Source organism: Tyto alba, unplaced genomic scaffold, assembly GCF_018691265.1.
Source record: "Tyto alba isolate M040663 unplaced genomic scaffold, T.alba_DEE_v4.0 Super-Scaffold_23, whole genome shotgun sequence".
Taxonomy (NCBI): Eukaryota; Metazoa; Chordata; class Aves; order Strigiformes; family Tytonidae; genus Tyto; species Tyto alba.
Genome location: NW_024881297.1, coordinates 5,843,184 through 5,868,593, shown reverse-complemented (window position 1 = coordinate 5,868,593; position 25,410 = coordinate 5,843,184). Strand labels below are relative to the sequence as shown.

The 25,410-nt window shown below is 43.1% G+C and overlaps 1 protein-coding gene across 3 annotated transcripts; it reads right to left on the bottom strand.

Annotated features, from left to right (window-relative positions):
- Window positions 1-376: 376 nt before the first annotated feature.
- On the bottom strand, window positions 377-24,321 carry KLHL8 (kelch like family member 8). 3 transcript variants are annotated; one of them, XM_042796956.1, is made up of 10 exons: window positions 24,251-24,321; window positions 15,083-15,335; window positions 11,241-11,789; window positions 8,694-8,880; window positions 7,855-7,998; window positions 6,604-6,715; window positions 4,328-4,496; window positions 3,604-3,763; window positions 2,406-2,607; window positions 377-1,964 (listed from the first exon to the last, which is right to left on the bottom strand). In XM_042796956.1, the coding sequence occupies exons 2-10, from the start codon at window positions 15,293-15,295 to the stop codon at window positions 1,841-1,843; spliced, it is 1,860 nt and encodes a 619-aa protein (XP_042652890.1). In that variant the 5' UTR covers window positions 15,296-15,335; window positions 24,251-24,321; the 3' UTR covers window positions 377-1,840. The 3 variants fall into 3 exon arrangements, with proteins under 3 accessions (XP_042652890.1, XP_042652889.1, XP_032853850.1); XM_042796955.1 differs by having other exon boundaries at window positions 15,083-15,402; window positions 24,251-24,284; XM_032997959.2 differs by lacking the exon at window positions 24,251-24,321 and having other exon boundaries at window positions 11,241-11,710; window positions 15,083-15,189.
- Between the last annotated feature and the right edge of the window lie 1,089 nt (window positions 24,322-25,410).

Here is a 25,410-nt window from a genome sequence, read left to right as displayed (position 1 = left end):
AGAAACATATAAAGCACTGCCAGGCTTCTTGGTCTCACAGTCAGTGTTACTTTGTGGAAAATTTGCTTTTTTATTAAAAAAAATTAAGTTTTTGTGTTAGCCAGGACATCCATAGAAGAACCTGTTTGGTTCCAGAGAGAGAACCTGCACCTCTTCTTTCCACCCTTCCTAGCCGGATCAGGAGCCACAGGGGTGACCACGTCCTTGCGTGGGGGCACAGGCGGTAGCAGGGTGGTGCGGCCCACGGCTGTCATGTGGGATCTTCCCTGCTGACAAAGGCTTCCTGTTGAGAATTACACTGCAGAAACCAAAAAATTCTGAATGTTGTAATGTTTCCCCACAATAGCAAGCTCCAGTCACACTGTAAACAAGGTGCTTTGAAGTACAAATGGTTTATTGCGACGTTTCATTATTTACAGTACCATTCACTTTGTCCCTGGGTGCTACCACAGTGCAAGCCATTTGAAACAGAAAAGCTAAATGATGGTAACTCGACAGCAAAACACGACTGTGCCTTATGCTCTGCTGTCCTGCCTCTTGCCTGGTGCTGAATGCAGAGAAGTTTCCTGCTCTCCCTGGTCACTTGGAACAATCTGGTAAAGTGAAACTTTGGTCACAAAGGATTGTCAGCTGTTGCTGCAGGAACAGGAACCTGCAGTCTTTCCAGCTAGATTTTGCTTGGAATTCAGGGTTTCTGACTGCAACGAGGCCTTTGTCCGCGGCACTGTCAAGTTCCTATTTCAATTTTTGATGTACGCACTGGCTTATTTCCAGTTCTTTTAGTTCCCGATTCTCTTTGGTTTATGTAAGCTTTGTCATCTACCTGTTTTGAGACTAGATCTTCCTGGCTTAACTGTCTTAAAAGAGCCGGTACCTCTAGAATTACCAGAGTTGCTGCTGAATACTGAGATTGGACACGTCCTCTCACATAGTTGTATTTAAAGGTCTTGACAGAATACTGCAACTTTTATTATGTGTTTCCATTTTGTATTAAAACCATGATTCAGACACTGCTGAAGCCTCCATTTTTGTACACTGTATCATCTCAAAGTAGGACAAATCACACTGTTTCCTTGAGGAATATCTCTCAACAGAAAGTTGTCTTCTGGGGTGAGGGGTGTCGGGGGGTGGTAGTTACTACAAATATTCTTGAAGACTTGAGAGTTCCAGTATTCCAGTGGCTAAACTCAGGTCAAGAATCTTCTCAGCTTTCTAACAAACCGCTTTGAAAGACAGGTTTCAGGCTGAGTACCTGCAACTTGGATTGCTGCCAGCAGTCCCCTGGGAGGTGGGCAGGGACCTTCTCTGCTCCAGTTATCTCAGTGTGCAACAGGGATGTCGTTACCTTCTAAAACTTGAGACACTTTGTGTTACAAAACTCTTGCACAATTAGGAAATGTTTAAGACTACATTCCTGAAAATAAGTTATATTAAATGGCACTCGAGTCCTCCAGAAAACATGTAGCAGGGCTGTCGGGTAAGGCTCAGCAGTACTGCTGCTCTCTTGCCTCACCCCAGGCCTGGTTTACAGTTCAGTAATGAGTCCCTGCAACAGCTGCCTCAAATGATTCTGAAATCACAACTTCTCAAAAATGGGATGACTGCAGCTCTTGGCAGGCTTTAACCTGTGAGTCACAGTTTTATTCCATGTTTCCACAGGCATTTGTGGGTCACTATTGATAGAAAGCCACCAAAAGCTTTACAGGTGCAGAAGGTAACATTTTCACAAAGAAAATGTACTGGTTTGATTTCTTAACCTACCATACAAAACACGGTGTTTACAAGCTCTGCAGTGCCTCCCTACTGTCATTCCTCTGGAATCTGGAGGAGGCAGTGGAGCTCACATGCAGTCAACGACGTTGCTGGATCCTTGGCCCACGTCCCGGATCTGGCTGCTGAGACAAGAGCACACAGCCACGCCTGCCCCTGCCCTGCAGTGGGACACAGAGCCGACAAGTTCCCACCTAAAGATGGCAGAGGAGAAGAAGAAAAGTAAGTTCCTGTCCTTTCTGAGCAACTTGAAAGTTCTCCTTTCCTGTGTCTGAAATTCTACTATCCAGCCTAGCTGTTTACTCTGCACAAAAATACACCTCGCTAGTTTCTTCTTCTTCTTTCTCTGGTAAATTTACTGCAAAATCAGATAGAAACAGCCAGAATAATGTAGATTATTCTTCCTGAATGAAGAGAGGGGAACAAGGGATGGAGAGGAGGGGGTGCCTAAATATTTACAAGAATAACACCTAGTGGCATAAGCAACATTCCTGCAGTGCTAGTCACAGATTTTACCCAATTATTACCAGGAAACAACAGCTAGACTCCTGCTGCACAGTCTTTCTATTATGTTGTGTTTTCGTATTAGGCAGTTTTCATTTTCTTATTAAGCCAAAACAACAAATTTAGATTACCTATTCACTACAGGATCAAATGCTTCCACTGTATTCAGGTACGTGTTGCCATTATGACCTCCAACCGCAAAAATTTTACCCATCAGTGTCGCGATGCCAACGCCACCCCTCGGAGTTGTAAGCTCTGCCACGTACTCCCATTTGTTACTGCGTGGGTCAAAGCGCTCCACTGAGCTCAGTGGAGAGTTGTCATCAAAGCCACCTGCAAAGAATCATCACACTATCAGGTTTTGGCCACTCCTAGTGCTGGTGATAGCCAGGACTGGCATTATCAGGCTGTTTTCAGCATTCAGGGGGCTAGTTTCCAGCTGTGTTTCTTCACATGAATTTGACAAGCTCCTAAAAATTAATCTAACAGCTCTCCTTCCTGTCACCGTATAGGTATTACCAGGAGCAAGAGTTTTCTTCCAGTCAAGTTGCAAGGAGAGGTATTCCTATTAATTTTCTCCTTTAATCCATCTTACACATAGTTATAATGAAACAGCTTCTAATTTGGAATAGAAAAAAACTAAGACCAGTAAAAGGATGGTCCTGATCTCATTCTGGCTTAAGCAAAACACACTCTTGTGGTGTTTTCAAATTACTGCTGAATGCCTGAGTAGGAAAAAAAAAAATCCTCAAGTCAGACGTGAGTGATGCATTCCTCTTTCTGGGGCAGCTCAGAGGAGCATTTTACTCAAAACTTTCTACATCACTTGTGATAATACACAAGGCAGAGGTCTGCAGCTATCACTATGGCATACCTACCTGGCCTCTTCCGCCCTCAGGAAAGCCTGTAACGCAAAGTAGAACAGAACAGGACAGGCCTAGGACAACAGGCTGTGGAGTAAGTGTAAGCACTGTGTCAAAAAGCTACTGTTCTGTAACCTCCTACAGTGCTTTAAAAGCGTGTGAACTCGGGAATCATTTTCCTAAAAGGAAACTCAAGATTAGTGAGTCTTGAGAGGATTTTCTATACAGAAATACTGTCCTGAACAGTATAACCCTCTTGGAATGTGGGTTAGGAACTGCTTTTTATTTCCTCACTAGCATACCTTTGTTTAAGCGTGCCCTGGTTGTGCTTGCTTTCTTTTCCTGCCCGAGAACACAAGGTACAGGTCAGGTCTATCTGCTCCCCAGTTCCTCTAGCAACACTGGCCTCTTCCAAATGCCAGCACTTGGCAGAAACAGCGCTACAAAATGCCACATCCCTACTCACCGACAACGTACAAGCAGCCGTGGAGCTCGCTGACACCGTTGCCAGCTCTTCGCTGACCCATCTCTTTCACTTCTATCCACTTATCCAAATGGGGATCGTATTTCTCCACGCTGGAAAGAGATGCTACACCGTCATTGCCACCCACAGCGTAAACATGGTTCTGCAAACCAATTGTATAGAAAGAGATTATTTGTCACATCTTTGTGTATACTCAGTTGTTCATAAGTGATGTTAAAATCACAGGTAAACATGGTATATCCATACAGTCTGAATTCTGTACTTCTATTTAAGAATTCCAACAACAGACAATTACCTTAACAACTTGCAAAATGCTATGTTCCCATTAAAGAAGTGGAAAAGTCACCTACTTTGACAGGTATTTTGCAGAGTGTACATGGTGACTGGGGGATTAAAGTGCAAATGCACTGAGTACCTTTAAAGGTAGTAACCATGACAAACACAAGTCTTCTGAATGAGACCTCAAGCATCAGCCTCGTGTACTTGCTCCCAGTTCCTTAAATACTGTTGACACGGGGAGTGCGATTTGCTTTGATAAGAGTATTATCCTAAATATGCTCACTTTCTGCACAGTTCCTTAGGACTTTTGATGACCAGAGGTGCTCAGACCCACCAGATGCACTTTGCTTAAAATCCCGTGTTCTGCCTTGTAAAAGCAGATCTGAAAAGCAAGTTGGCCCCGGCCTGGGAGGGCAGGGTCACTTACCACAAGGGCTACGGAGCCGACTCCTCCCCTGGGCGTGTTCATTGGGGCGACTGCAGTCCAGCGATCGGAATCGATGTCGTATCTCTCCACGTCACTGAAGCAGGTGTTGTCATCTAAACCTCCTATTGCGTAAATGGGGCCACCAAGGGAGGCAAGAGCGATTCCTCTCCTAAGAAAACCACAGGATCAGTACCTCAGTGCTAATTCTTCAGGAAGGGAAATGGGAAACACGCATCGAGTTGCAGTCGCCACCTGAGCGGCACTTGTTTCAAACTAAGGGGAAAAAAGTAAGGAAAATTTTTCAAGTGACATTGATAATAAAGACCAGTAACTGTGGCTGGCCCTCTGCACACCTGCAGCAACAGCACAGCTTTATCCCAAAAGTCTTTTGCATGCTTGCAGCCTCCCCTTAGAGGGGCTCTAGAGTTTGACATTAACTTCACCTCAGCTCTCCCAGGCACCTGTGTGTTACCGTGTGATCCATGGACAGGACTGTTGCAGCTAGAATATTTTTAGACTGCAAAGAGACAAAGCTCCTGCTTAAATAAATAAATAAAAGCAGGGGACCATGGAATACTGTTTTACTGAATGTCCCCTAAGGCCTTAGTCCTCTACTTACATGCTTGGATATATGAGACTTAGGTATTTGATTTCTCTATTTTGGTACTTAATTTTACACCTCCTATCTTTTTTTATTGAATCTGATGGCAAACCAAAATCTGCTGATTTTAATTTTGTTGGTATAGCTGCTGCTACAATTTGGGAATTATTTTTTAGGGGGCGACATTAATACATATTAAAAGGTAAACCTGTGCTGGCTATCAGATGACTGAATGCTAGCAAGATTTAATTGCAATTTCTTCTCTTCCATTATTTTCTATTAAGTCTGTGTTAAAATAGTTGTCAGAGGTTTTTTTTTTTCCTACAGAATCTACCAATATGAGAGTACAAAAAGTACTAGAAAATTACAAGTATGGTCTAGAATGTAAGCATTAAGTTTCTGCTTTAAATACCAAGATGGGTGATTTACCATTTCACTGAGAACATTCTTGTCTCATCACACAGGGGGCAGGTTCACAGATACCCAGGCAGGAACAAGGAAGGCAGGGTCTTTCTACAGAAGGAACACTGTGGCAATATTCTGGGCTTATCTTAAATTGCCTCTGCAGATAACGCGGACACCATCGCTGGTGGCGGTTTTTTCTCAACTAAGTATTCCGTCACCACGTCTGTGAATGGGAGGAGTGGAGCGCAGCCAAGGCGCAGCAGCCCTTTCATTTATTTATAAAGGTGTAAGGTAGGAAGTGCCACAGGAATTGAGGGCTGATGTTTGCAGAGAATATGCCCTGGGGTGGTGGCAGGAGGGAGAAAGAGGAGCAAGAAGCCACTTCTAGGAGTCTGGGTCTTCTTCCTTGATTAGGTCACAGCTACGAATAGCTTTACAACTTAGCCACGCTCGGCATCTTACTCGTACATGATGCTTTTAGAAACAACCAATTTTAAAAATGGAATGTAGAACTAAGGACATTGATTTAAATGACAGCAGAAACAAAAAAATTACAGATCCCAGAGTCCAGTAGCTCCTTAGAAGAATCTTAAATGTCAAAAGGCAAGAAAAATCCTCAATCTGACTCAGTGTTCCAGTGCTTCCGGCCTTTTGTGGCAAAAACATAGGCAGCTCTTGGTTTCCTGGGCATGAAATATTTCACTGTGCATGTTCTGCTGGCAGTTATCTTGCTCGTGCTTAAAAAGAGCAAAAAACCCACAGAACCAGTTAATCGGTTTCAAATTCTTTATCGGGCATAGCAGAAAGGCCCTAGATGCCAGAATGTAAGCAGAGTGGGAGTCAGAAGAGCTCTATGCTCCAGAAGCCAGCCCCACCCACCACACAAAAAAATATAAAGAAAAAAAGAAAAGGGTAATAGAATGACAAAAGAAAGCCAAAGTATAAACATAACCAACGTTACCAGCCAGGACCACTCCCTAGAGAGGGATTATGCAGTTTTGCACTGAAGTACTTATAGTATGTTATGTGCAAATATGTGATGTGTGCAAGTATGTGATGCAGACTTATGTTTGCTGTAGAGCTAGTAAAGAAAGGTGTTTGATAGCACAAAGCCCCAAAATAGTTCAAAAAAAAAGAAAAAAAAAAAGAAATCCTAAAGATAGCACAGTTTGGAAATCCAAATAAAGGCAGGACAGATGTGTTTTTCAGCATCAGCCAGAAATGATATATCACAGACCGGGACTTAAATTTTGGATCATGGGACATGTACCTCTTTGTGTTCATTGATGCCTTCATCATCCATTTGTTTGTGAGAGGATCAAATACTTCCATGCTTCCTAAGTGCTCATTTCCATCATGTCCACCTACTGCATAGACTTTACCTGAAACACGTACACATCTTGTGATACAGAAATTGCTTGGAAACATTTCAGTTTTCATTTATATGATATCCACCCCTGCCTGCATGGAGACAAAAAGCTGAAAGGTTAAAGTTTTCAATGTCAGGATTTTAATAAGTACAGACTTTATATTTTTGTATGTGGTACTCAACCAGAAATCTGTTCTAATGTGGACTTTTCAACAAAGCTTGAGATAAGTAGATGAAAAAATCTTCCCATAACTTGAGTACTGCAGGTCAGATCAGTTTGGGACATTTATATCAGCCTTTCCAGTGGTCTTTTTTCCCCATAAAAACTCTGTTCTGCTGCAACAACACAGGGGCTTCCATGTACAAGGAGAAGTTGCATCGTGGGTGCTAAGGTGCTCTGGACTGCACGGACCTGGTTTCAGAAGATGGAGGTCCAAAAAGAAGAGTTGATGGCCTTAGTGACTTGCCTGTACAGATTTAAGTATGAAGGAGGCTAGTAAGAATACTAACAAATTCTGGGTGACTCTGCTGTGGAAGGCCATTTCTTTACAAACGGATTAAAAAAAAATCGCCTATTAAGGCAAGAGGCTATATGCAGTTCATAGAATCACAGGATGGTTTTGGTTGGAAGGAACCCTTAAAGCTCAGCTAGTGCATCCCCCCTGCAATGAGCAGGGACAGCTTCAACTAGATCGGGTTGCTCAGAGCCCCGTCCAACCTGCCCTTGAATGTTTCCGGGGATGGGGCATCTACAAATCCTCTGGGCAGCCAGTGTTTCACCACCCTCACTGTAAAAAAAAAGTCTTCCTTATATCTAGTCTACATATACCCTTTTTTAGTTTAAAGCCATCACTCCTTGTCCTATTGCTACAGGCCCTACTAATAAGTTTGTCCCCATCTGGCTTATAAACCCCCTTTAAGTATTGAAAAGCTTCTCTGGGCTGAACAACCCCAGCTCTCTCAGTTCACAGTAATGTCTTTTAAGTGAGCATGCTCACAGATTGTTCCAGAATCAAAAACCCCATGGGGAAGAAGCTTTTACTAAATTGAAGAACATCCAACAGTTAAGCCATTGCAAGACAGATATATTTAGTAAAAGTACCAATTCCAGCAAAAGGAGCAAACAAGTGCCTTCTGAATAGGGTTACTGACCTCCCACAGAGATCACTCCCACGTGCCTTCTCCTGCTGTTCATTTCAGGGCCGAAGAACCAGCTGTTCTTACTGATAGAGTAACATTCGATGCTGCGAAATGGGTCACCCGATCCACCTCTACCACCGACACAGAACAGCACACCTGAAGAAGAAAAACAGGCTTCCAGAAAACTAGCAGGAAGATGGGGGGACAAAGTTGTACAGCAGAGTGAACTAAAAATTACGTAGTTCGGGAAAAGTCATATTTCACTTCAAGGGCCACGGTCATTGCCCTGCATAACTGGATGCTGGATTTCGGCCTTTGCTTGGCATGCCGCTATAGCCATTACCTATATATGCTCTTGCAAAACCAGTGCATAGTCTAACTATGCTTTTTCTGATTTTGTTTAGGGAGTTAAACAGATTGTTTGTTAAATACAACGGTGTAAAAATTAGGATTTGCAGTCTAATATTCATCACTCACCTTTGGTGTAGGTTAGCTAAAGAGTTTAAAGTTTAGTTTGCCCAACCTTCTTGCACCAAAAGGTAAGTGTCCACTCTTTTCAGTATAGCTTTGAGCATACTGCCTGGCTATAACATACTTAACAGTTTTAGCTTTAATACAGATGCAGCCAATCAGGATAAATACATAATGCTTTAAAGAAGGAAAATGACTGCTAAAGTTCCGCTAGAAAAACGCAGCACATTACCGAATTACCAGAGAGGTACAGAATGGCTTTCACAATTTTGCATTAAGTCATTAACAACCACTTATACCAAGCTATCTAACCCTGCACAGACATGCCGCCTTTTCTCCACACCACTCCCTACTGGATAATCAGACACACATTTAATTACCAGCAGTCTGCTTCCTTGGTGTTGTGCGAATGGAGTACTCAAAGTCTGGCACTGCCCTGCTGCTCAGGTGAAGGTGGTAGTTTCTTGCTTCATCCAGCAAATCCCTACATTTTAGATTCTGCTTGACAATCTCTTCCTTTGCCACAACACCCATAAGGAAACAAATGGGCAAGAGAGGCAGCCGTACCTGACAGAAATGAACACAGTTGGAGTAACTGGCTGAACTGACGGAGTCTCACCATTTACAGCCACGCACGCGGAACAGACGGCAGCTCCTGGCTCAGCTGCCAGCCCCACGCTCTTCACTGAAAAGAGCGGCTTGCTTTTTTGCCTTTCTTTTTTTTTTTTTTTTTTTGGTCCAGAATAACAGCGATACGAACAGTTCTTTTTAGTGACAAACGTTTCCTACAACCATTTGCGTTTAAGCAGTAGTGGAGAACTGTCCCTTGGCCCAGGCTGAGCAGAGGAAGGAGAAGTGCCACTGCCTGTACTGCAACTGTGCCTGCCCGGCCTGACGCAGGCAGCACCTGTGACTTTACCAGGAGAGCTCGTGTCCACTTAGTCTGCTGAGGGTATGAATTTCCAGCTCTCTGTTCTGCCAGTGTAAAAGAGCTTTTGCTAGAATGGTTCATTTTCTTTGGGTGGCAAGTCAAAAAGGAAATGCTGTCAGCATGAGCTAAGCATCTATTAAGGAGGTATTGCTAGTGCAGTAACACCTTTTTCTAAAAATACAGTAAAAGAAACCATGAAGAATATGAAGTACAGTCAACCACAAAGGTGGGACTGGTGTTCACAGGGGGAAACTGAAGTTAACCACCATCAGACTTCCTAAGGTTTGGAGTCAACACTGTCAAGCAGCTCCCAGTTAGCTCAGCAGCAGTGGTGAAGAACTCCAGTATCTCCAGTGCTTCTCAGGGCAGCAAGATGGTGCTGTTATATAGCTGACAAGCGTCTGTGTCTTCAGGTAAGCAAGTGTCTCTGCCACTTCTTACTTGCTTTCAGTCCCACTTCTTCCTTTACTTTGGGCTGGCTTATTTTAGCCTGATTAAAAGCACCACCGTAGCCCTCCTAATACACACGAGGTTAGTGATGCAGTAAGAACTCAAGGCTGACAAATTCAGAACCTCATTATGACAGTGAAATCCACAAGGCTGATTATGATGTGGATAATAACTCTCAAGAAGCCCAGTCATGTTTTCTGCTAGCAATAATGTCCCAATCAACTGATGGCTCCATCTACTCTGGTAAATAACCCATATTTTCAGGGAGGGGCTTACTTTTTCATTGCTTCTTTCTAGATTCTGGTTTCCGTGAATAGAATAAAGCTGTTAATCTCATCTGCTAGTGAAATTGGGCAATAAAAATCAATCTTATTTTTTTAAAATACCTCAAATTACATTGCCTGTAAATTTAATTATAGCGTACTGAATAAGTTTGGCTTTTTGTACCAAAAACCCCATGCTAGTCTAGATGAAATGGAAGGGTTTTGGAGGACTGTTAATAAGCAGTTGTGATCTTTTACCAGGAAATGTGAAAAATGATGCATGAAGACAATGACAGCAGCATGTTAGTGGACCTCTTGTTACTCACGATGCCAATATTATCAATCCTGCCAAATGCAAAATATTCAAGTTGGAGTTCAGCGACAACTAAAACAGCACAGTTGATCCTACCTGCTGAGAAACACAAAGTGTTTTGCAGGGCATGTATCCCCTTTCTCCCCAGCACAGGTTCTCCGTACCTGTCCCAAATACTGGATTTTAAACTCCCATAACCAGCACACATGGAGCTTGAGTAACTGAAGTGCCTAACGCTGTGTCAGGAGGAGGTCTGATGGGTGTTTAAGTAAGTTCAGCAGAGCGACCTTCTGATACCTGTATGAGTTTCTTTCAGAAGCAGTGGACTCGCATCAAGGCTAGATGATTAAACTTCAAGCTCCTCCTGGATCCTACAGGCAACCAGCAGTGCTTGACTAGCGAGCATTAAAGGGTCTAGTGTATGTTTCCTAGCCTACTCCTAGGTCTAACACATCTTGGTCTTTTGTTAATTAAATATATGGAACATTCTCAAAGTAGCACGACTTGATGTGACACATTTTTGGTACAGTTTTACTTTCCTAGACATGTAAAAACTCTCCTCAACAGCTTTGCTCTCCTTTCTTAAGTACAAATACTTACCAGTAAGGGAAGTGAGCATTTCAGGCTGTAGTAGTATCAAACCAAGTGAAGTGATGGCTTTATGTTCTCCACCATGTGTAAATCTAAGTGGTTTCTGCTCTAACACAGATGCAGCTTTTTGTTGGCTTCCCACCCCCCCAGTCATGAGCATAAAGCGAGTACTCTTCTCTCTACAGAAACTGGAAAATACAACTTTTTCGTAATATTCAAGAGATCTAAACTGCTTCTGCTGTCAACTCACAGCTGCGAATACCAGATGAGGCACCAACTTTTAAGAACATTTTTCATCTTGAGATCTACCTAAGGACAAAGCTGATTACACAACTAAACCAGTGATGAGACAGGCACCGGGTACCCCAGTCTGCCCTACCTGCGCCAGTATTTCATCCAGCCATGCAGCGTGATGCTGCGGATTGGCTAGCAGCCACTTGATAGCAGCGTTGTAAACTTGCTTTTCATTTTCAATGTTCAGGTCACTGGAGGACAGGAGTTTGTGGAGGTGCTGTGGTGACATGCTCACAAAGTCTTCGCACTCCACCACTTCTGTAAAATGTTCACAAGCATACTGATCGGCCATGTCCATTAAGTCAATGCGGTTGTGAGACTCTGCAAATGCCCTGACTGCCAGGCAGTTGGAGGGGTGGAAGTGCAGCTTCATGTATTCACAGCATGCCTTTGCTACCAGTTCCACCTGAAGAATGCAAGCAGCGTACAAGAGAGGCTGGACGTTATCCACTGTCAGAGTAATCCGGGAGGAGTACACAAACTTCACTAGGTCTTCTATCGCATCGCCATCGAAGTCCCTGATCTCGATCAACGTCTGCTTGGCTTCAGCCATTTCTGAAAGAAACATGGCTCTGAAGTAAGGTATGACACAAGCTAGCACCAGTTTGTGGCAGGAGATAAGCTTTGAACCAACCTGAAAAAAAAAACAAAGAAAACAAAAACAAAAAACAAAAACCCCCCCAATCTTTTACTGGACTGTCAGTTTCAGCTATGAAAGGATGGACAGTTAAGCTGAAATAAAAATTCTGAACTCGATATGCATTGAGCTACTGTATTTTGTTCAAACAAATTAACTCCGTTTGCCCTGTACTTCTGACATTCTATCAGTGCATCCCAAGCAGACCTGAGTTGTAACTTGGCCACTAGCGTAAGGCAAGGCCATACCACAAGGAAGCAATAGCACTGATGCACTGAACTTGCTTTTCTTTTAGAGTCATGTTCTAATTTTTAAATGAAACTTCCTTAGGAACATTCTAGATGCATCTTGGAGGCAGAGGGAGACTGCTAGGCACTTGTTTGGTTTATGTGTATTCAGAGACTTTAAGCAGGGAGTGGGGGTGGAATTGGGAAGTGACATTTTTAGACTACTTAATTTAAACCTCTGGACTTTTACTACCATTGAGGAATTGATAATGCTGTTTATAGAAGCAAATTCACATAAACCCACAGTAATAACAGCTATTACAGGGATTATTAAAAGTTACCAATCACTTCAAGATTTTCAGAAGCTGTTTAGCCACAAAAGATGGAGTATTCCCCATAAAGATGAGGTATTATTCAAAACTCTGATCAGAAAGTGCAAAATAAGCTTTTAACTTACAAAATTCTAGAATTCTATTACCTTAAAAGAAAGTGTTACAGGAGTGCTTTCTTACAGCCTGTCATTCTGCAGTCTGCACTAACATAATGGGATGGCCGAGCTAAGCAACCAGTTTCCCTGACAGACTCTAATTACATCTTTGTTTTCAGATTAAGGTGTTAGTGAGATGTCTTACAATTTAAAATTAAAAAAAAAAAAAAAAAGGCATTAAATTATAAAGGATAATTTGGATTTTTTTCTAGCTCTGATTCAGTAACGCAATTGTTCTTTTCATAAGTGTGTATCATCAACACAAAGTATAACCTGCCTGGTGAGCAGTAAGTTAAGTACAGAAAGCAAACACACGTGAAAGAGTATGCAGATAAAAAGAAAGGAAAAGATGGATGATTCAGTGCAAATGAATTAGATCATTCCAGAAGGAACAATTCACAGACCTACCAAAGGAACAAAAAACCAAGCCAACAGGAAAAAAGCAGATGGTATGCATCTGTCACTCCCCGCCTTCTAACAAGGAGCTGTGCATATGACAGCAGCAGTACCGTAGGTGAAATTCCACATTTTAACTCTTTGGAGCAGAGGAAGACTTGCCGTGTGCTCTCCCGCTTTATCACTGTTACTGTGTCAGCACTCCAACTAATTACAGTACTGATGCAAAAAGATGCTACCAACTGGTCTGCTATGTCAGGGCAAGCTCCCAGGCCATTCTCACCTTCAGAGATCTTTATTCTGCCCATCGTCCCACTCATTAGATCCTTCTTTTGAATTAAGCAGCTTCACTATTTTACCCAAATCTGCTTAATTTTAAATATCTAGCATGTTGTTGGTATTTCAAAATCAGAGTTCCCCTGCAGTTCTTAACTATCGTATTTTAAGAGCCAGAAGTTAAATCAATAATTGGTCTGACAACAGCAGTGCCAGAATTGCTCACTATCAGAGGTCGCACACAAAAGCAGAAAGTTCAGTAGAGAAGTAATTATTCAAAAACCCCTGAGAAATGCCTGAGCACTACAGAAAGAAAAATCAAGCCCTCCAGAAAATTCTAGTTCAAGATACAGTTACCAGTTACTTGAAAATCACTGATTTAGGAAGCCTTACAGGAAGATGTACAGAGGTTGCTCTAGCCTCCAGAGATTATATTCTCTACCTGAGGACTGGAAGTCATGCAGTCTAGTACTCTTAAATTAGCAAAGTAGCTCCACACAAATAATACAAATGAACATTAATACAAGCCTAACTGAGGGAAAGTTAAACTGTAGCCACAGTAAAATGCATTTTTCAAGACAAGTTTCCCTAGCAGGATTATATGTTTACCTATGTTTATAAAATAGGACTTTCTGCCTTTTTGGCAAGGAAGGGTGGGTAAAAAGGGAGAAAGGTGAGGATGAGGTCAAGAAAAGGGAAGAAGAGGGTTGTTAAGAGTTCTGACAGGAACCTTATTCCCCAAAATGCCTTTTAAAACGACAGATATAAAAAGGCCTGATGATGAGCTCTCAGGCAAATTCTGTTTCTTTCATGGCTCCTGTGTTGTCCAGAGCAGCTTCAGTATTGGCCTTCAGTGTTCTGTGAGCATCACCTCAGCTGTTATGAGCCACTGGACCTACTTGCTGCTGCATCTAGTGCCTGCTCACAGGCAATTTAATATCTGCTGTGAAGCAGAACAGAAAAAATGTTCTTGCTTATTCTATCTATTCCTGTTGCCCATTGGGGCAGAAGGGAGAGAAACCCTCTTTCTCTTGGACATTTCCATTGTCTCCCAAGCATTTTAGAAAGATGGGATGCCTACCAGAGGGGCACCAGGGACACATCTGTCAATGATTTTCTCTGTTAATACCCAATAGTAAAAACAGCAGGCAAACAATTTCTCTTAAAGGCAGCCATCATTTGTTCTTGGTATAGGAGCTATGCTTCACCTCTTTCTTAAATAACTATCTCGCACTTATTAAGCTGACTAGCTAAGCAATACTTAATATTTGTAGGTGCTGGCAACAATTGTTACAGATGCTAGATATGAATTTATTGTGATCAAGATGTAAGTAATATACAGCTGAGTTACAAAGAATGCATGAAAGCAATGCTATGCAAGAATCATAAAACTGGTTTCCTCCTCTACTCTTTGATCAGCTGTAGAACATAATTGTGTGGGTGGGTTTTGTGCTTTTTTTTTATTATTTTTTTTTTTTAATTCTTTGAGAATGCTGGAAGTTAGATTTGTTCCAGAAATCCTGTTTGCCAGGAGGGATCTAGCAGGGCAACACATAACGCAAAAACAGAGATAAAACTGGGGATGAAAGTGTGTGAGAACAAAGAGGCTACAAGGAGCTGAAACTGCACAGTAACATACTGATCAACTGTGTGAACTTGCTTAGAAGGCAAGCTGGGTGAGGTCAAAGTCATGTACTTCCTCTCTCAGACCACCAATATCTTAAGTGTTTACATTTCAGTTGCAAACTTCCTAAATAAGGAAAAAAACCCCACAAGCATATCTAGAGATGCCTCAGATCCAGCAGGTATTCTACAGCTTCCGTACCCCAGCCCGAATTCACAGCACACTTATTTGTAGCTTAATCTTCAGACTGTTAAACGCAATGGATGTGTGACAATATCACCTTCAGTGTAACATCGCAGAGCTCTCCAGCTTCAAAGAAGTGAAGAAGAGAGCTGTGAAAATCCTTCCAAGCCTCATTTGCTTCAAATACAAAGATATCTTCTTCACCGTCACTGTTGGAAGACCTAGTCTGCTGCTGCTGCTGTTGCTGCCGCCTTTTTCCCTTTACCAGATGTTGTTTTGCCTGCTCTGGGACCATGGATTCTGAAGCCATTGGCTGTTTCTTCTTTCACTGCATGAATCTTCAGGAAGTCCTGCCAAGACAAAATCCAGCCCATCAGGAGTCAAGTCCTAAAATGCAGTTAAATTCTGTTCACCTTCCTGTTTAAAACAACACAAAAAAAATCCAGTGAGATATTAGGTACTGCTAGCACCTAACACTTTGATTACATGTTATAAGTACTACCTATAATCTTACTTGGAGAAGGCGGGGAAAAAAAGACCCACTGTCAAGAATCCTATGCGGGTACTTTTAGGAAAAGCTGTTGTTTGTGAACCTGTTGCTCACACTTCGTGAAAAAGACAGGAAAAGGAAAAGGCAAGGATGTATCTTCCAACATTCCCGATCTCACTGCTGTGGATGGCAGAGGCGCAGAAGGGACACAGCCCACGGTCAGCTGTGCTGCTTTGCGCCCGAAATAGCGTCTCTCATCACTGCTGCCACAGACAGACTATTGATAAGACCCCAACGGGTATCTTGTACATACTTTTTACTCAGTTTTCCTAGGACTGTTCAAAAGCTAAAGCAATCCTTAAGTGTTCTGTGCATTTATGCAAATGTAAGCAAAATATAAAAAGCTTCTACAGAACAAGAGTTTACACTTACAGAAAAATCTTGGAATGAAAATTACTTCCTTTTATCCAACAACCTTATTAGTCCAGTAAATTGATATTTAAAGCATGACATGGAATGTTATGCAAAAGTTTGCTCCTGCTTGCTAGCTTTTATTTTAGAGTGTTTACCCAGCTTAGCTCAAGCTATTTAAGGTGATTTATACAGCTTGGACTAAAGGAATCTTAACTATACTGACATCACAGCTTTCCCAGGGCTGAAAGCCAAACCAGGGATATCACAGACAATGGGGAGAAGGCCTTTTCTGCTTCTGGCACTCAAATATTTTATTCTCCTGCTACTGTGAGCTTCAGTTAGGTTAAGCTTGAAGTCCACTTATTTATTTGCAAAAAAAAGTTAAGCAGTAGGGGAAGAGCAATTTTTTTTACAGTTTGGTAGCATATTTGGAGTTTCAGCACTATGCATCTAGAAGCCATGAAAGCCAGCTGAGTGAGATTTAGGCTGTGCATCCACATGCTTTGTGGAAGATTGTGAAGTTGACAAGAAAAAATGAAGCACCCTTTGGAGGCATGGAGTTACTGATTCAGCTTTCAAGAAGGAGTTGCTAGATTTTGGCAAGGGAAGGAAATGGATTTGTAAGGTTTTAAGACAAAGTCTCCAGAGAGCATATTTCGTAGCATGTTCTTCTCTTTCACTGGTTACCTTTGGTTTTCATGTTTCCTGGTTTCCTGGTTAATTTATTATGCATTCATATGCTAAGAGTTGATGATTGTTGTAGTTCACTGATTTCTGCTCCTGGACCGTGGTGCTGGAGGAAATGGACTGACTGAAGTAACAAAAAGTTCTTCTATAATAAAAAGGTGACATGTCTGGGAGCAGAACTGATTTTCTTCTGGCATATTTTGAAAGTGTCCATGCCTCTTACTAAGTTTACAACTCCTCATGCATCGGTACTGGGGAAAGAGCAGGAAGTGACTTGAGGCGATCATACTCATTTCTGCTGTAGGTCACGGGGTTGTTGCCAGCTCCATGTCCTGGGTAGGGACACAGCTGTTGGCTGCACTGGGCCAGGCAGGTTAAAGCAAGATCAAACATGCCTAGAATATTCACTAATGGTGCTCTAAGCGAGCTAAGTATTCTTCCTTTAAAAGATATCTAACAGAAAGATCTTACTTATTCCAAAACCACAAACTACTTCAAAGATATTACGGATCACCGGATAGTTATATAGTTTATAGTAAGGAATATATTTTTTTCTGCTGAAAACTTAATTTCTATTATGCCAGCTTTGGCAAATTACTATACTAAGATGTTTTTCTAGTTTGTTAGGAGGAAAAAATCTTGATATCTTGGTTCTCCGCCTCTAACTTAAAATTAATCCTCCACTACTCATACTCACCTCCTTTGCTTTGTTTAACATGCCATTTGAAGAAGTCACCATGTTACCATTGAGATATGAAGCTAACACAGAGCTTCAGAAGCAACCTACTGAGTTACAAAAGTGAACATAGACAAGCAAGAAGAAAAAGAGAGAAGTTGAAATGCTTCACAAGGGTTCTGAAAAGTATCATGTATTATTCATTTAGAGTCAAAATACAGCAAATTTGGCCTACGCTTCTCGGGAACTCTTGCTTATTTTGGTCCTTATTTGACGCCCTCACTTCACCACTCCCTAGCTATTCACACCTAAGAGTATTTTTACAGCCAAGCAGAAGCGCTGCTTTCAGACAGAACTGCCACTGACTACTGAATGATGGTTCGCAGCTCCCAAGTCATAAGGTTTTTCCATCTGGCATATATGCTACATTTATCCTCATGCTTTAACTTCAGCTGCACGTCTACTTTCCAAAACTATTCTGTCTCTCACTGTAAAAGAGGCTGATGGTGTACATTTTACCTATTCTGGGTATGTCATTGTAAACACCAACACAAAACCCATGAGTCTTAAGATAAATCAGTGCTGTCGGGATGACTTTTTTTTTTTTTTTCAGTATTTTTAATAAACTGAGCAATAACACAAAAGCCAAACGTAACTGATTTTAAGCAATGCTTTTCATCTGTATCTGATGCTTTTATCAAATGAACCTCTTGGAGATGCACTGAGCTCTCACCTGTTAGAAAAGAAGTTGAGGGCATATTTGGATTTATATATTTAGTACATACTATGTACACACTTGATATTGCAGGGGAAAAAACTAGAAATCCCACCAGGAGACAAAGGCCATTACTGAGGCATGTAGCCACGTACAAGGGAGGTCCCAGTATGTCAACATCAAATAAGTATATGGACACATGACAGCAAGTCAGTTACTGCTCCTCAGGTAAAAAGTTTCTGCAACATGTTCAAAACTAATGTTTAATATAACCTTAAGGAAATATTCAGATAGTAAGTCTGACACACTTCAGTTTCATTTTGATGAGATTTTGTGACAGATGGTAGTATCTTATTTAAGAATTTTATTCTTCCCCCAAGTCACCAATTCAGGAACATCTTGTTTCTGTGATATATCTCAATCATCCGAACCTTTCTAGATATCTATCCACAAATCCTTCACTCGTCTTAATTACAGCATCTCACAGTTTGAGTCTTTAAACAAATGATAAACTACTATAGATGGCACCAGCTGTGGCCATGAGCTAACTTTGAGGGATGGAGGGCCAGGTCACTATATGTATCCAGCTGGCTGTTAATTATATCTGGCTTGAGAAATGGGACTGCTATGAGTTACATCGTCTATTTGAAAAATCAAGGGATTTTCACAATTGGAGGTTTAAGGTAAGTAAAGAGCCACTACCATATTTAACTTCTGTAAAGAGCCAGTCTTATCAACACGGTGCACTACTAGAGTTAAATACAAAGAGAAGTAATACTAAAAATGTAAAACACAATGTTAAGATAATGTATTGAAGTGTGTGATACAATCTATCACAACCCAGACAGAAGGGAAAAACAGATGTTTTGTTTGCAGAAAATACTGGTTTGGGCTGATCTGAATGCTTAGCTCTAGGCCTTTACTGTTCTCAGATTTTAAATAGAACAGAAATGCATTTTAATAGTGCTTGAATCAAGATACTAAACTCTGGAAATCTGAAGGTCATGCAGAAGTCATGAAGGTCAGTATATTTCAACTCCAAACCTACTCCCCCTTCCAGCTTGAAGTGGAACGGCAAATAGTTCTGTTACTGCACAGCCTTGAAGGGATAGCATATGAAAAGAGCAAGAAGTTGAAGTTGTGTTTTCACATCTTTAATTATACAGAAGTTCATTAGTTTACGAACCACTAGCTAGGAGGATTAATTAGCAGTTAGGTTAGCATGCATGATGCTCTGTTAAGTATGTACAAAGAACCCACAAACTGAGAGAAAAGAGCTGTTTACATATTTGCTCCCCAAATTAACAGTGATGCAACAATAACATCTAACTGCTTGGAGTCAGTTTAGTACCTGGTGAATGATGCAGACTTAAACACACACACAGGCTTTCCTCTCTAGAACAAAACACTACCATGGGCATTCAAAACCTCAATCACATGTGCGCCCTTTTCATCTTGGCAATTAAGTCATCTAGCCGGGGTACAGTCTAGTATTTTGACTACACTATGAGTGGAAGTGACCCTCACAGAAAGTGACTGACTCTAAGGAAACTAAGGGAAGTGCCTCATTCATAACATCATCTGTTATTCCTTGTAGACAGCTGCTTGACACTTTCCATGGAGGAGTAACTGTCTGAATAAAAAAAACAAACCACACACTGTTTATAGCTCACCATTGTTTGCTGAGGGTAGGTCAGCAATTTTCTTTGTTCAAGCTAACTACTTAGAAATATTGATGATGTCTGCTGTTCCCAGAGTGCAACTGTTCCAGACCCCGAGAGCTGGTGTGCTGGTCCCCGGGCAAGATACCGAGGATCCCCTCCTAGATATTCCTCAACTCCTCAAACTTAGAAAAGCAAGCAGGGAGGGGAAGTCAGAGCACAAGCATGTTATATCTGCTGCAATTCAGATAACAGTAACATCCTAAAGTGAAGCGATTTTGATTCAGACATTCTAGCTAAATCTGAAACTGAATTAAGTATAAAATTCCTCAAATCACATAGAGTACTTATGTTCAGTAAAGGTAAAATACCTCAAATATTTCTGAAGCAAAAAAGAAATGGAAGACATTAGACTGTGTCAGGACATGAAGAGGCATTGCTCTGTTTTTCCATCATTAAATTAAATCCTAGGAATCCTGGCTGACAAGCCAACCTAGATGTTGGAGTACATGGCCTCCTTTCCCTGTCAGGTACCTTGGGACACAATGCCCCAGAAAGAGGGGATCGTCCTCATTCTTCTGCTGACACAAGGGAGGAAGACATTTCAGTGACACAGAACAGAAACAAAACCAAAACTCTGACTGTAACTGCAACTAGGCAGTGTTCAGATGAGAGGTATCTGATACCCATAAATCCAGTGCTCTTTATGAGCAGTGGTACTGAAGTTGGAAAAAAGGAAGGCAGAAGTCTGGGAGAAATCAAGATACAGGTTAAGTTTCACCAACTATTCTGCACGTGATTATGGTTACCCACCCACAAGACAAACAAAAAAAAGCACATCATGATCTGTGCAGAGAAGGGCAGTTAGCCTCACTCAGAAAACAAAAGGGCCTTTTAATTGAAAGAGAAATTTGCCTTCTGTAAATGCGAAGTTTGAGCAGAGAGGTTTTGGAAGTGACTCGAATACAAACAGACTGCATGCATATAAATACATACAAGCTTGTATGTGTGGCTGTGTAAAACTAACTTGTCTAATACAGAGCCTGATGAGTCTCTGTGGGTAATTATATGCTGGTACTGCTGATTAGATAAGCATATGCAGTGACATGATCTTCTCCAGTTTAATCTAGCTAACAGAACAAGCCTAGCTGTCACCCGGTGTTGTACTACAAAATCTAAAAACCATTTGAAGAGAGGGCAGCTGGCAGAGCTAAGGAGGAGACAGAGAGAGGTGGGAAGGGCAGGAGGCAGCTGCAATGCAAACTGCAGTCAGGCAGCAGCTTTGGCAGGGACCGCACCAGCAGCTGTTCACTGTTCGGGCTGGTTACAGCTGCATCACCAAGGAGGAACATGGCGGGGGAAAACTAACAGACAAAATAGGGTAGGAAAACCTCAGTGCTCTTCCTTTCTCCATTCGCCAATTCCATCAAAGGAGTTACAGAAACCTCATGCAAAATTGTTCAGTTGCCCATGCTAATGAGGTCAAGTCAGATAGGGTTGGAAAACATGGGAAAGTTCAAGTTACACACTGAACTTGCAAGCCTAAGCCTACTGTACTTTTCAGCAGAAAGTCAATTTAACAGGAAAAAAAAAAAAAAAAAATCAGAAACCACACATCTAACTGGTTTAGCTTGTTTAAAACCACCAGGCTTGCTTTTGTAGAAATTAATAAAAAATTTTCTTAGACAACACTAATACAAAATGTCTAGATCCTTTCAGTATTTAAAAGGTTCTTTGTAACAACAACTAACATGTATTACGATTGTTTTGTGTTACTTGTCGCTCAGGTAGTTTAGAAAACAATGAAATAGGTACAGCTGGCACCATCTTTCATCTTCTTCTATAATCAAAACTCCATCAGTGCTGTAGACACACAGACAGTGAATGAGGACTGTTCTTTCTTGGAAAAATGCAACAGAAAAAGGACAGAAAAGGAGTTTTGTAGAGCATGAAAAGCATAATCAGATAAAATCTCATTTTGCAAATAGTTCTGCTTAGGAAGATCGCTTTATCCTGTTTTGAGATAGCTTCCTGACTGCTCCTTTGATCCAATATATGAATATGCTCAAAGTTGCACTGAGGTTTAATCCCAGTTTCCATCAAACACCAGAAAGGCCAACTGTCTCCTGGGCTTTATGGGATGACAGGCTGACAATTTTGTTCAATTTTGCATAATCGAAACCAAACAACCAACCTGATATGCCATGATTTACTTCTGCTTCAGAACAACCATCAAAACCCATCAGAAGCCCCAAAATAGCAAAGGACTCTGCTTTGCAGATACAGGTATATTTAAGAAGTGATTTATTTATGCAAGGTAACCTTGAGCATATCCAAAAAGTAGAACACAAAACACTGCAAATCAGTGCAGTTATTGGGAGCATAGCAAAGCATTGACACGTACGTAATAAAAACATTAACTAGTACTTTACATTTGTCAGAACTCAGAACAAGCCCTCACCAAGAAGAGGCACTACTGTCTTCCCTGATGGACCTGATTAAATCAACAGTAGTTTAATGGTCTCCACAGCAGTGTTTAGTCCAGCCCTTCCTGAGAAGTGTTAACGAGAGAGCAGAATAATTTCTAAGTCATTTGCCAGCTGCCCTTTGGCCTGGGCATGTAAATCAAGGCATGGTACCCACCAGAGCTGTAGCCAAACACCATTTCCCATCCACCCACCAGCCCCACCCTCTCAGGGCTCCCTGCCTCAGCTGCCAACTATCATCATATTCTCTCACCTAGATGAGATTCACTGAGGCTGCTGCCTCACATTACACCCACAAGTCAAATGGCTCAAAGCCATACAGCAATAGCATCTTCCTTTCGTCCCAGAGCTGCAAGGCTCCTTCAAAATCTGTTTGAAAGTGGGAGGTGACAGAGGCAATACAAGATAAAGGGCTTCACAAGGGAAGAAGCTCCAATTATTGATACAGGAAATTATTACAAAATCGGTTTGGTGAAACCTGCTGAGGAAGAACTAAGACACTGGCTAACATGGTAGTATGCTACCTTGCATCAAGTCACCAGCAGTCATTACACAATGACTGCATCCTCTTGTGACCGCGCTGGTTAAACATGCTTTTACAAGCAAATGACCAACTAGAGCGTACTGACATCTCACTAACAATTTATAAAATAAACCAGGTCACGAATACACTGCTAATCACGTGCTGCACAGAAACTGCAGGTACAATCTTGGCATGTTACAAAGCAGACAAAGCACAAGAATTCACACAGAGATTATAGGGGAAATCAGCCCAAACTAACTCAAAAACCTCAGACCCAAATGCTTAAAGAAGGTGGCTTTTACAGTTTAGCCTCCATTACAAGCAATCAAAGACATATGTGACACAGCTGGTTTAGTTTGTTAACATTTGATGAGCTATTTTACCTGCCGTGGTACTTTTCTATTGTCACACATGTGAATTGTTTCTTGATTATACTTCCAGAAACCTTTACAACAGTCCAGGTATCTCTGAGTTTTATAACTTTTACTACTGCAAAACACATGAGAATGACTAGGCAAAGGAAGAAACACAGATCTATGAAGTAGGAAGCCCTATTTGATTTGTGAACCACCTCTACACCCCTTAAGGATAAGAGCCTGATTAACTGATAGTTTCCAACAGCTAGTAAGTAATCGGCTTGAGTGAAGATGGAGCCCATCAAAGCAGGAAAGAAACTCAAGAAGGCAATATAAAGAGCCAGGGCATCCAAAATTCTTATTTATTTGAAAAGGAAGGAGAGGCTAGGAACTCCTGAGGCTCTCCCTGGTAGCAAAAGGTAATTTTTTGCTGTTTTTTTAACACAAGCAATACTTGGTTTGGGGTAACTGAAGCAACTCTACTTGTTATCCATTACAAGATGTCAAAACTAAGCTGAACAGTTTTTTGGGCTGCAGTCTCCATGGTAGTGAATTACACGCAGCACTTTGAAACGTGTGGACTCCCAGCTCAGTTTATTTGCGTAATTTTTGCCTCCATACTTGAATCAGATTGCAATTATGAGCTCTGTGAGTGGGGGGGCCCCACGGGTGCCTCCCAAAGCCTTAAGCGCTTGGATGCCGAGGAGAAGCCACCTTTGCGTGCTCTCATGAGGGCCCCCGACCCAGCCCTGCGCCAATTCTAGGTGAATTTACAAAAAAAAAAAAAAAAAAATCCACACGCTCGGTGCGGGTCTCTGAAGGCGGCCGCGGCTGTAACCGTTCGCAACGGAAGGCAGCCGGGCCCGTTAGCTCCCTGAGGGAGCGCCCGCAGCCGCGGGGTCCGGGCCGTCCCCTCACGGCGGGCAGGGCTGCGAGGAGGAACAAAAAAAACCCCGCCCGGCCAAAACCAAGCAAGCCCGCTTCCCGTTATACCTGAGGCGGGGGCGGGGGGGGAAGGCAGTTACATAAAGGCAGGGGTAACCGACCATGGCGGCGGCGGGCCCTGACCGAGGACGAGCGCGGCACGACCGGCGAGGTGGCGGCGGCAGGAGCGCGGCCGCGGGGGGAAGGCTCCGCGAGCGGGGGGCGCAGAACTCACGCTGCGGGGTTTGGAGAGAGGAGGAAGGAAAGGAGAGGGGAGCGGCCCCGCCGGCCGGGACGAGAGACGCGGTTCCCGCCCGCCCTCCCGCCGCTCACCTGCGCTGCCGCCGAGAGCCGGGGTCCGGCGGGGGGCCGGGGCGCATGCGCGGGGCCAGGGCGGCCTTTGGGACGGCCCCCGGCCGCCTGAGGGGCCGGGCGGGAGGCGGGGGCTCCGGCGGGCTCCGGGCCGTGGTGCTGCCGCTGCCCCGCCCCGCGGCGGGGGTTTTTCCAACGCCGCGCTTCTCCCTCCCGCCTACCCACCCCCCCAACCCCCCCGCCCTCTTAGGAGTAAGGCTGGGTTTGGTCTGTGAACCAGCCGATACTGTGGGGAGGTTTTTTGTTACTTTCTCTTGGCGTTTGACGGGAGCTCTCCCATACCTGAGGGGACAGGAGGTCTGTGCTGCAGCAGCTGAGGGGACAGGGCCGCCTTTTTAGGCGGAACGAGGCGCTGAGGGGAGGCAGCTCCGCTCCCCGCGAGGGTTGCGCGGTTGTGCAGCGCGCTAGGAGAGGAGAGAAGGCAGAGCTTCGCGGTGCAAACGGGGACGTGCCCTCCGGCGGGGCTTCAGCGGCCGCGGGGGTTATTTTAGCTGGGGCGGCTTGCAGGGGTTGTGTGGAATCCCGCTGCCGCCCCGGGGGCAGGCCGTGGTGCCTGGCGAGAGTTGCTCCGGCCGGGCTTTGCTTCACCTCCTCGGGCCGAGGGGAACCGGCGGGGTGGGCAGGAGCTGGGGCTGTGCTGGGCGGCTCGTCCTTCAGCCCCAGCTCTGCGCCTTTATCAAGCAGCGCACGGGAGCAGTTCCTCTTCTTGCTATAGTTGGTCTCTGACTATTGTCTTTAGAGTGGAGGGTGTTTTCTGTGAAAAAGATATTTTTCCAGCCCAATTAAAAAAAAAAAAAAAAAGCCACAATTTTCACACAATTAAAGGCACAGAAGTGCTGCTGGAGCACATCCCAGGCATCCATCCCAGGACAGTTCCACAGTGAAAATTAGTCTGTTGGTTTGCTATCATCTCACAACCACGTTTCCCTTTTCTGGGTCAAGGCTGTGTACCAAAGCTTATCTCCTTTCCTCTTGGCACGTGAAAAAAGCCACCCTTCAATGGGAAGCGGAAGCAGGCAGAGCAATTCCTGAGAAATACCGTCACCCAATAGCCTCAAAATCTGAACAAGTGCCATCTCCTAGGTAATACAGATCGGAGAGCGATCCTGCTTCAGATTGCG